Source organism: Chiloscyllium punctatum, chromosome 3 (assembly GCF_047496795.1).
Source record: "Chiloscyllium punctatum isolate Juve2018m chromosome 3, sChiPun1.3, whole genome shotgun sequence".
Taxonomy (NCBI): domain Eukaryota; kingdom Metazoa; phylum Chordata; class Chondrichthyes; order Orectolobiformes; family Hemiscylliidae; genus Chiloscyllium; species Chiloscyllium punctatum.
In genome coordinates, this window is record NC_092741.1 from 158470513 (window position 1) to 158483234 (window position 12722).

General features: G+C 42.0%; 1 protein-coding gene across 14 annotated transcripts in view; it reads right to left on the reverse strand.

Annotated features, from left to right (window-relative positions):
- The window catches only part of dtnba (dystrobrevin, beta a), a 516323-nt gene that overhangs the window by 348672 nt on the left and 154929 nt on the right, over window positions 1-12722 (reverse strand). For all 14 annotated transcript variants that reach the window (XM_072563143.1, XM_072563151.1, XM_072563188.1 and 11 more), the window contains exons 5-6: window positions 12056-12141; window positions 4229-4383 (exon numbers count right to left, since the gene is read on the reverse strand). In XM_072563143.1, coding sequence (XP_072419244.1) covers window positions 4229-4383; window positions 12056-12141 — 241 coding nt within the window. The remainder of the gene's footprint in view (window positions 1-4228; window positions 4384-12055; window positions 12142-12722) is intronic.

Here is a 12722-nt window from a genome sequence, read left to right on the forward strand (position 1 = left end):
GGAAGGGTTTCAGTTTTGCTTTCAGTTAGCGAGAGGTTTTCAGTTGCTGCCAAGCTAACAGCTCGAGTTCTCTGCTGGAGTAAAGTGTTCGATAAAGAGGCTTCCTCTTAAAAATCAAAACGGGCAGATTGTTTCTTCCTTCTGGACTGGCCGGAGGCAGCATGTGGAAACCAGAACTGATTTGCTAAATTGCACTTTACCAAAAGGTTGTATTTATGGGATATTGCTGACATTGGAACAGATAATGATTAGTGTTAAATAACACATTATCTTGTTAACTATTTCCATTGAGTTAAGGTTACGCCGATTATTCTTATCTTTTATATTTTAACAGCATTATAAGAATAAAGTGTGAATGGATTAAAGCTTAATGGTGGACCAATCGAATCACATCTGGAACACAGCACCTTACACTTGCCTTAAAAAACTATAAAAGTTAGGATCTTGGGGGTGGGGAATCTGGTCCATAACACACAGACATGGTTGGGGTGAGGATGAGGAGGGAGTCTGGCAGGAGAAGACAAGAGAATACAGACAAAACGCCTTCTGAACCAAACCTGTGATGAGATCTCTAGCGGGGATAACATGAAGGCACCCAATTGAAAAATCTTCTTAAAATGAATTCAACTGTCCAGAAAGTTCCTTTGTCTCATTATACCCTTTCATTCAGCTTTTGTTTTGGGTACAAAAGCACAAGAAATGGCGGCAGGATCAGTCCTGAGTTGAGGAGACGACAGTTTCACTATGGCTAGACAACATCACAAGAATTGTATTGGGAGGCAGCTCCATTAGCTTGGATTCGCCAAGGGTCAGATCATCGTTTCTGCAGGGGAGATGGAGTGGCACATGAGGAATCCTGGGAAACACCCATCCTAGCAGACTCCAAAGGAATTGCCTGGAAAGTTGAAGATTCCACTGGGCAGTTCTCCAACATCTGGAAACCTCTGAAAGTTTCCGTTTGAATCAGAGAATTAGGAAGGTTTCACTGCAATTAAGCAAAGTGTTACTCAAGAATGGCTCAACTATGAACACTGAGTCAAATTCCCAAGTAACCATCCCATTGATCCCCAATTTACCTCATATACCCTCAACTACACCTCCTCCAAACCCTTAAAAATCCCCAGACCCTGGCCCTGACCTGACACCACTCCCTTTTCCCCCCAAGAGCATTCAATCTGGTAAACATTCATAGTTCAAACCTCATCACCAAAGGAAACCTATTTTAATGTCTAACAGCACAGGAGGGGTGGTCTATCAAGCCCTTTCCCGCTATCTGTAGAACATCTGGTTATTCATTTGTTTGCTGATTATGAAACCTCAAAGCATCCAATTTGACGATATAAGGATTTTCAAAACACTAACCTAACTATTGTGGATAACTGACGGACGAACAAAGACACAATAAGGTGCTTGCTTGCGAAAGGTGTTTTCTTCACACTGGCATTTTCTTGACTAAAGGCAGTGCATTTATTTATTGTAATTTTTTGGACATTATTAATTCAGTGGAGGAAGCAGACGTATTTGCACCACATGAACACATACAAGCAGAAATGTGTGCATTCTCTTTCAAGAAGCAATGTGTACAATGTGCAAATAGATTGAATATTTTATTAAAATATCTCCCCATTTCATTGAGACAGAGGAACCTTTGTCCCATCCTGACAACTACATAAACCATTCTGTACACATGGACTTAGAAAATGCAAAATATTTAAATTACCAAGATCAAACCTAGGCTCCTAATTTACATCAGTGCTGAAAAATCTAAAATGTTTATGAATTTAGTGCACTCATGTGTGTGCCTGCAAAGCTTTTAGCTTCATCAGAAAACATTCAGTTTGTTCCTTTTCACATAAAAGAAAAGGGCTGGATTATCATCATAAATTTATAAGATAGATAAGCTGCAGAACTGGGCTGAGAGGTGGCAAATGGAGTTTAATGCGGACAAGTGTGAGGTAATTCACTTTGGTCGGAGTAACCAGAATGCAAAGTACTGGGCTAATGGTAAGATTCTTGGTAGTGTAGATGAGCAGAGAGATCTCAGTGTCCAGGTACACAGATCCTTGAAAGTTGCCACCCAGGTTGACAGGGTTGTTAAGAAGGCATACCGTGTTTTTTTTAGCTTTTATTAATAGAGGGATCGAGTTCCGGAACCATGAGGTTATGCTACAGCTGTACAAAACTCTGGTGCAGCCGCACTTGGAGTATTGTGCGCAGTTCTGGTCACCGCATTATAAGAAGGATGTGGAAGCTTTGGAAAGGGTGCAAAGGAGATTTACTAGGATGTTGCATTGACGGGAGGTCTTACGAGGAAAGGCTGAGGGACTTGAAGCTGTTCTCATTAGAGAGAAGGAGGTTGAGAGGTGACTTAATAGAGACATATAAGATAATCAGAGGGTTAGATAGGGTGGACAGGGAGAGCCTTTTTCCAAGTATGGTGATGACGAGCATGAGGGGTCATAGCTTTAAATTGAGGGGTGATAGACATAGGGCAAATGTCAGAGGTAGTTTCTTTACTCAGAGTAGTAAGGGTATGGAATGCTTTGCCTACAACGGTAGCAGATTCGCCAACTTTAAGTATATTTAAGTTGTCATTGGGTAAGCATATGGATGTACATGGAATAGTGTAGGTTAGATGGGCTTCAGATTGGTATGACAGGTCGGCGCAACATCAAGGGCCGAAGGGCCTGTACTGCGCTGTAATGTTCTATGTTCTATGTTCTAAAGATGATGTAATGAACTGAAAATATCCATGCTCTGGTCATTTTTGCAGACCTTCGATAGATCTGCTACAAGACCTGATAATAATTAAAAGCCAGCCATTACTAAATTGAATTTTCGGGTGATTTCTAAAGTGAAAACCTGGTTTCAGCTGTTGACTCTTGACAGGTATTTGTGTTCCTCAGCTGGGCAATATATTTGGATAATTCAAAAGTAAGTAATGTTAAGATAAGATTAATATATTGAGAAAAAAGGTATTAACAAGTTGTATTGTTAAAGGAGCAATGACAAACATTTCACATGTGTCCCAAGTGGTGGTGTTCATTCTCCACTGTTAGAAAAAAATACCATTAACAAGGTTGCAGAATCTTCCTTTGTACTTGCTTTCGCATTTTCCTAACATCATTAAACTGAAGAAAATACATTCCATGCACATAGAAATATTTCTACCTTCTGACAGTCACTCACTACCTTAAACTGTTAACTTCTTCTATTCACTTGTGGAATGTGAGAGTCACTGGCTGGGCCCAGCGTTTACTACCCGTCCCTAGTTGCTCCTTAAGGAGGTAGGGGTAAGCTGCCTTCTTGAACATCCGCAGTCCACCTGCTGTGGACTGACCCACAATTCCCTTAGGGAGGGAATTCCCGGATTTTGACCCAGTGATAGTGAAGGGATGGAAATATATTTCCAAGTCAGGATGGGGAGTGACTTGGAGGGGAACTTGCAGATGGTGATGTTCCCATGTATCTGCTGCCCTTGTCCTGCTAGATGGAAATGGTGATGGGCTTGGCAGCTGCTATCTAAGGATCTCTGGTGAATTTCTGCAGAGCACCTTGTAGGTGGTACACACTGCTGCTCCTGAGTGTTGTTGATGAAGGGAGTGGATGTTTGTGGATGTGGTGCCAAACAAACGGGCTGCTTCGTCCTGGATGGTGTCAAGCTTCGAGTGTTGTTGGAGCTGCACTCATTCAGGCAAGTGGGGCGTTTTCAATCTTGTAGATGTGGATAGACTTTAGGGAGTCGGGAGGTGCGTAACTAATAACAGTCTTCCTAGCATCTGAGCTGCTCTTGGAAACGCTGTTTACCTGGCGAGTTCATTTCGGTTTCTGAACAATGAAGCAATTATTTGGGATAGAGTAAACAACCACATGCAAAAAAATGTGGGTTAATTTGAAGAGTCAGCATGGATCTGTTAAGAGAAAGCTCACATTTAACTAACTTGCTGGAGTTTATCTGAAGCGGCAGTGAAAGTTGAACAGGGCAGTGTTGTTGATGTGGTGAGAAGGTTTAGCTGAAGAGGATGGTTTCTGCTACACCAACAGCTCACTGACTGTAGTTTCTAAAAGAGCTGGAGTATGTCATCATTTTCAACCATGATCACCTCAAACCCTCATACTCTCCTTATTTGATACATTCCCCATTCATAAAAGGTACAAACCAGTTACCCTGAAAACATAGACGAATGCTGATACCAATGACCATGTTGAATTAATCCAAAAATCTCACCTGTTGTGGGAAGCAGGTCCGTACTGAGTGCTCTGTGTAACCAAACGATGGTCCTTCAAACACAGCTGTGGGCAACTTTAACACTTCTCGGAGAAACTGGTCAAACTTTACATACATCATTATTCCATTAGAATCTGATATCTGTGAGAAAGTATCTGTAAGATATTTTAAGGAATGGGATTGGTAAGAGAAATGCTGAAATAAGTGCATGTTAGCAAATTTTAATAATGGAAACATTGATGAGATACATGAACCGAGAATATGTTCAGATTTGAATTCGGCTCCCTATCAGAATGTATCCACTGGGCAGTTGCTAATCTGAGGCTGGAGCTTTAACCATCACCAAGGAGCCTAACTCAGTGATGATCACTGAGACTTAACCATCTAACTGCCTGTGATTACACTGTGCCCCAGGGTTAGCTCCAGTTTGTCAATTTTAATCTGCAGCCTCCTGGGAACTTTATTTAAATGCCTTCTGAAAATTCCTGAACAACTGCTGAGTGTATGCCCAGCAATACGTGATTAGGCAGGAAATGCAGGAATACAAAGTTAGTAATTTCAAAAGGTCAGCACAGGCTTGATGGGCCAAAAGGCCTGATCCTCTGCTGGACTGTTCTTTCTATGTTAAACTAACTCTGTCAAATATTGTACTCAGAAAGCTAAACACTCTGATTCAGTTTATACATCCCCTGGTTCATTTACTCTACTCCACAGAATATATGTGAGTAATTCTCCACCCAAATATTTCACCAGGAGTACAGTTACTGGCTTTGTCCCTTTCTCTCTGTCTGAACAATTTTATAATGTTTTCCACCTTCCAGTCAGCTCTGAAAATCCACTTAGCTTTACAAATGTTTAATTAATTTTGCTTTTTTAATAAAAAGTCCTCACTGAGAATGATCTAGAACTGGATTTTTTGTCTGGCTTCAACCCCATTGGTTTACCAAGGACGACTTTATGCTTGAAGCAAGTTTTTAAGATACCCCCTTTTTCTGTTTCATAATTCGGAGATGCCGGTGTTGGACTAGGGTGTACAAAGTTAAAGATCACACAACACCAGGTTATAGTCCAACAGGTTTAATTGGAAGCACACTAGCTTTCGGAGTGACGCTCCTACATCAGGTGATAGTGGAGGGCTCGATCGTAACACAGAATTTATAGCAAAAATTTGCAGTGCGATGTAACTGAAATTATACATTGAAAAATTGATTGTCAGTTAAGCCTTTCATCTGTTAGAATACAGTGATAGTTTCATTTCTTTCATGTGTAAATCACAAAACCCTTTTTTTGAAAATAGCATTCTCGGGTTAGCTGTTAACACTGGTGATAGCAAGACAATATGTTGAAGGTGTAGGCCCCCTGTGTTCTCTGTCTATGACCTGATGTTTAGATTGATTCCAATTTAAAAAGTGAGATAACAGAGTTTTACGTGAATTCATGCAGTTTTTGAGCTCAGAGTTCTACATGAATGCATGCAGTTTTGTAGCAAACTACATGTAGTATATGTGTGCATGTGGGTCTTTGTCTGTCTGTGTGTGTCTGTCTGGGGTGGGGATTGTGAGTGTGAGAAAGTGTTTGTGTGTGTGCGTGCAGAGTATCTTAAGTCTGTGAGGGGGTGCATGTGTGGGAGTGTGTGTGTCTACAAGGGTGTGTGTGGGTGTCTGTGTGCAAGTGTGTGTGTACCTGTGTCCACGTGTGTGTGTAGGAATGTGTGTGTGTGTGTGTGTGTGGGAGTGTGTGTGTGTGAGGGAGTGTGTGTGTGTGAGGGAGTGTGTGTGTGGTAATGGTGGTCACCTGTAATGTGACATGAACCCCAGGTCCCAGTTGAGGCCCTCCCTATGGGTACCGAACTTAGCTTTCAGCCTCTGCTCGGCCACTTTTCTCTGCTGCCTGTCCCGAAGTCCACCTTGGAGGATGGTCACCCGAAGGTCCGAGGCTGAATGTCCTGGACCACTGAAGTGTTCCCCAACTGGGAGGGAACCCTCCTGTCTGTTGATTGTTGTGCGGTGCCCATTCATCCGTTGTAGCCTTTGCTCGGTTTCCCCAATGTACCATGCCTCCGGGCATCCTTGCCTGCAGCGTATAAGATAGACAACGTTGGCTGAGTCACATGAGTACCTGCCATATACAAGGTGGGAGGTGTTCCCACACGTAATAGTGGTATCTATGTCCACACTCTGACACGTCTTGCAGCGTCCACCGTGACAGGGTTGTATGGAGTTGTCCCGAGAGCCGGGCAGTTTGCTACGAACAATGATCTGTTTGAGGTTTGGCGGTTGTTTAAAGGCAAGTAGTGGAGGTTTGGGGATGGTCTTGGTGAGGTGCTCATCCTCGTTGATAATGTGTTACAGGTCACGAAGAACGTGGCGTAATTTTTCAGCCCCTGGGAAGTACTGAACAATGAAGGGTCCCCTGTCAGTTGCAGCACGTGTCTGTCTCCTGAGGAGGTCATTACGGTTCCTTGCTGTGGCACGTCGGAACTGGCAGTCGATGATTTGAGCATCGTACCCCGTTCTTGTGAGGGCATCCTTGAGTACTTCCAGGTGTCCGTCACGTTCCTCCTCATCTGAGCAGATCCGGTGTATGCGTAGGGCTTGTCCATAGGGAATGGCTGTTTTAATATGTTTTGGGTGGAAGCTGGAGAAGTGTAGCATTGTGAGGTTGTGTGTGGGTTTGTGGTAGGGTGTGGTGCTGAGGTGTCCGTCCCCGACGTGCGTCTCCATCAAAACATATTAAAACAGCCATTCCCTATGGACAAGCCCTACGCATACACCGGATCTGCTCAGATGAGGAGGAACGTGACGGACACCTGGAAGTACTCAGGGATGCCCTCACAAGAACGGGGTACGATGCTCAACTCATCGACCGCCAGTTCCAACGTGCCACAGCAAGGAACCGTAACCGACCTCCTCAGGAGACAGACACGTGCTGCAACTGACAGGGGACCCTTCGTTGTTCAGTACTTCCCAGGGGCTGAAAAATTACGCCATGTTCTTCGTGACCTGTAACACATTATCAATGAGGATGAGCACCTCACCAAGACCTTCCCCAAACCTCCACGACTTGCCTTTAAACAACCGCCAAACCTCAAACAGATCATTGTTCGTAGCAAACTGCCCGGCTCTCGGGACAACTCCATACAACCCTGTCACGGTGGATGCTGCAAGACGTGTCAGATTGTGGACATAGATACCACTATTACGTGTGGGAACACCTCCCACCTTGTACATGGCAGGTACTCATGTGACTCAGCCAACGTTGTCTATCTTATACATTGCAGGCAAGGATGCACGGAGACATGGTACATTGGGGAAACCGAGCAAAGGCTACAACAACAGATGAATGGGCACCGTACAACAATCAATAGACAGGAGGGTTCCCTCCCATTTGGGGAACACTTCAGTGGTCCAGGACATTCAGCCTCGGACCTTCGGGTGACCATCCTCCAAGGTGGACTTCGGGACAGGCAGCAGAGGAAAGTGGCCGAGCAGAGGCTGATAGCTAAGTTCGGTACCCATAGGGAGGGCCTCAACTGGGACCTGGGGTTCATGTCACATTACAGGTGACCACCATTGCACTACACACACACACACATGGACAGACACCCACACACACCCTTATAGACACACACACACTCCCACACATGCACCCCCTCACAGACTTAAGACACTTTGCGCACACACATACACACTTTCTCACACTCACAATCCCCACCCCAGACAGACACACACAGACAAAGACCCACATGCACACATATACTACATGTAGTTTGCGCAAAAACTGCATACATTCATGTACAACTCTGAGCTCAAAAACTGCATGAATTTATGTAAAACTCCGTTATCTCACTTTTTAGATTGGAATCAATCTAAACATCAGGTAATAGACAGAGAACACAGGGGGCTAACACCTTCAACATATTGTCTAGCTATCACCATTGTTAACAGCTAACCTGAGAATGCAACTTTTAAAAAAAGGGTTTTGTGATTTACACATGAAAGAAATGAAACTATCACTGTATTGTAACAGATGAAAGGCTTAACAGACAATCAATTCTTCAATGTACAATTTCATTTACATCACACTGTAAATTTTTGCAATAAATTCTGTGTTATGATCGAGCCCTCCACAATCACCTGATGAAGGAGCGTCACTCCGAAAGCTAGTGTGCTTCCAATTAAACCTATTTTCTGTTTCAGTTCTTGAATGATATCCTGCTGTTCCACTGGTAAAACTGCAGAAGCAGCAACCCATCATTGGCAGAGGATCAACTTGTATCCCACCCATTCTAAGATAAACACCAGAAATATGTTCCAAAAGAAATGTTTCAAACTACAATTTCTGAGAACTTCAGACATCTATTGCCCCAATTAAGTATCATTTTGATTAAATATCAGTATCAATGCTTAAAGTGAACATTTTAATTTCATCAAAAACATTGATAAAAACAATTCAGTCAGCACTTTAACACTCCAAACAAATGCTTCAAGGGAGGAAACAGTGGCCTGGAAAAGGTAGAAATGTCCAGTCTTTCAGTCAGTGAACAATGCATTTGGCAACAATAATCTGAACCTTATGTTGGGGCAAAAAACAATAGGAGGTAGGAAGGCTGATAAAACCACATTAAGAAGAGTTCATGTAACTCTGTGCGTTATTTCTATGTATGTTTTTCCACAATATTTCATGAAGCCCACTGATTGATTTTGTGTTTACACAGGAAACAGTCAGGGAATCAGAAGCTAACAGCACTGATGATTCCAGCCCATCCCAACGTCTGTCAACTGTTACAGAAATCCAAACAAACACCACGACATAATAATTCCTAACTCAGCCGTCTCCAGCATTCTGAAAATTTCCAGTTCTCTTTGGTTTTGATTCTTGTCTGTTAACATTTAAAAAAAAACACTTCTTTTAAATCTGTTTAGATCTGAATGTTAATATGGAAACATTTTGGGGAAACTCTTTACCTGTTATGCCATAAAAGTTAATTTCTGGTATCTGGACATTGCCTACATCCCCTCGACAAATCCACTACCCCTCCACCCCTACCCTCCGAATGCAACAATCCTGTGGGAGAGAAATACTCGAAAAACAAGTATGTCCTCCAATTCAGAAAAGACTGGTTCAGAAGTCTAGACCCAAACATGCAGAGCTCCACCTGAGTGATATCAAAGGAACAGAGTGACAATCTGATAGTGATGGCCTCTCTTTGGAAGGTGCAGTCTCATGTTTAACAAATACAATACCATATGATTACCACTAGAGAGCAAGCTAACACAGTCATAGTGCCCACAATGAGTTTCTGCGGAAACCTCGGATGATGTGGGAATTGACAAACAGATTAAAATAACAAATTGAAGGATCGTTTCCATTAGTAGTAAATTCTGCAGTGCTGTTACACATTCACCAAATCTTCATCACCAGGCCACAAAGATAGAAATACACACACTAGGCTATTCCCAATAAATTCTCACTTCAAATCAGTCTATTTTCAGTTCTTAATTTTAATTGAGCAGAAAAACAGATAATATTTAAAAATGAATCGTAAAATAAATTTAAGAGTTCCAAATGTAAAAGTGATTAATCCATTTGAAGTACAGAACCTGAGTATTGCCAAATAAAAGACACTCTGTCCAACCTTATGGTGTAGCAGTCATCAGGTCAAAACTGTAAGAATAATGAATTTCACAGGGAACAGCGATTTACACTGCATAAGAAGAGGCTGCTGATTGGCTGGCAGATGGACTTGCCCAACCAATACGCTCCTCTCTGGCAGAACAAATTCTTGTTCCTTTTGAAACTTATAGTTTTGTGGCGATTCTGTGATGAGTGCAGACACAAAGATTTCAACAGCATCTCTCTTTTCTGAACAATACTAAATGTGATTGATTTTTAATTTAAGTTGTTGGAATGCAAGATTCAGCAAATGGACTTGAAACAATTACAGAAAATCCAATACCTTTTGAGTTTGAGAAACCAAAAACTTTCTAAAGCTGGTCAAGTATTGTTTTTCGAGTGAATGAATTCAACAGCATTTACCGCGGTTGAAAAGACTCCTTTTCTTTAAGATTGTTACGTGTAAGCTTCATAAGTGTAGACTCGCCAATGTTAAGGGCATTTAAATGGTCATTGGATAGGTATATGGACTAGAATGGAATAGTTTAGGTTAGGTGGGCTTCAGATTGGTCCCACGGGTTGGAGTAACATCGAGGTCCTGTGCTGTAATGTTCTATTTTCTAAATGATGAATTTATTACTGCACATCCTGAGAAAAGGCCCACAACTGAGAAGGAGTTCTGACAATTATAATTCCTTTCACAAGTTGGTGGAACGCATCTCGGGTTTATGCTGACTACCTGGTAAGGGGGCAGAACAATCTGAGGGAAGTGACTGCTCAGAGTTCCAACTTCTGAGTCAGCTTGGATCCAGGACTCCAAGTTAGTCAGACGTATTGGTAACTAGACCTACAAACCTTGGAAAAAAAAAACTTTGAGAATACAAGAAGTGTGCAAGTTGGCCGAGGGAAACATAACTGAGCAAAAGAAAACAAAAAAACACTGCAGATGCTGGGAATCAGAAAGAAACAGAAGTTGATGGAAAAACTCAGCAGATCTGGCAGCATCTGTGGAGAGAAATCAGTTAAAGTTTTGGGCTCAGTGAGCCTTTCTCAGAATGGTCAAATACAAAGTTAAGCTTCATCCCATTCTACTCAAGAACGTGCTTCAGCACAAGCCTCAGAATCACATTCTGAGAGAACAGTGAGCTCCTGTTTCCCTTTCAGTGCCAGCCATCCCCAGGCTTTTCACTGGGATATTGATCAGTAAGCATTTCCAGATGGTGGTGTGTCTTAGATCCACACTATCGAAAGACTGTTAACATTCTCCAAACTCAAAGCAAGTATAACCCATACACATCTCGACAGAGTTCTGACAGTGGAGTAAATTGGACCAACTACATAATAAATCAACTGAAATTCAAACTCCCCCTCAATCTGCTCCCAATTGCAGATGTCTTCTGGGACTAGAAATCTAAAAGATAGATTCAAAGGTTTTTTTTTATTAACATACAAAGCATGATAAATACCAAATCTCAAAACTAGCCCCTTAAAAATCGTGATGCCAGTCTGAGGATTTAATATCTAAATGTAAAAATGTCCCTTAACATGGCAATCTTACTTTAGATGAAAACAATAGGTACACAGCCAAACAAAGCACTGTAAGCACTTAAACCTCTAACAGGAACAGACCATTTTAAACTATAACAATTACCTAATTATTTCAGCAAATTTCTGAACAATCCAATTTTTTTCCCAAGAGCCAAGCAGAAATGTTCCTTGTGGAGTTCACATTCTGCACTGTCCCAACAATGACGGACACAGCAAGCTTTTCAATGGCAAATACATCTAGTGTTGAAACGCTGAGTTTACATTCAATCAATATACAAAACTGTAATTTCCAGGCTCCCCCAACAACTTAAAACATTACTTAGGTGAAACAGAGACCAAGGAGATGTCTGTGCCCATCACCTCTCAATAAGGCAAGAAACACGTATCCAGCATTCAGACATCAGATTAAAAGTTAGTGATTTCTGCTTCAAGTCAGCAGGCACTGACAGTGGGCAAGGGCAGGGTAGGACGGGATTCTTTTGTGATCCCCATGATTAAAACCTTGTTGACATTTACTATCTGAGCTCAAACAGAGAGGTTGGTCAAGGAGGGTACCAACCCTCTAACTAAAACAACGCTCAATCAGCGACAGAGGAAGACAGATAATGAGAGAACAGGGCAATCCTAAATAAAAGCTGACGTCTACATTTTGTTTTTACTTACACCGGAGTTTGTCCAGGATCTTTCCACCACACATTGTCGCCAGCATAGCCTTGACCGAAAATACTGTCAACTTCCCATGACCTTCACTGTGAAAAGGTTATTGTGTGACACATTAGTAACTGCAACAACACACACTCACCAACATAGTCTTAACCGCAGCAACACACACTCACCAACACACTCGTAACAGCAACAACACACACTCACCAACACACTCGTAACAGCAGCAACACACACTCATCAACACACCAGTGACCACAGCAACACACACTCACCAACACACTCGTAATGGCAACAACACACACTCACCAACACACTCGTAATGGCAACAACACACACTCACCAACAATCCTCTCCTTCCTCAGGAGAGCTCAGCCCCTGTTATTCCTCTACTGCAGTACAATTTTTGTCCTAAGTTTCATTTATAATCAACGTAAACTAATACACCATGATTAAATACATTTCAGAGCACTTTGTGCTATTCCTTAAAGCACACACAATTAATAAAAGTGAAATGTTGCAAATACTGAACATTATTTTACTCCATGATGATAGCCCATTGATGTTACACAGTATGTACAGCAGGATCGATATTCATCAAATGTGTGAAATGGGAACAATAACATAATCACAACACCTACATTTAAACCTGGAAAAAGTAAATGGC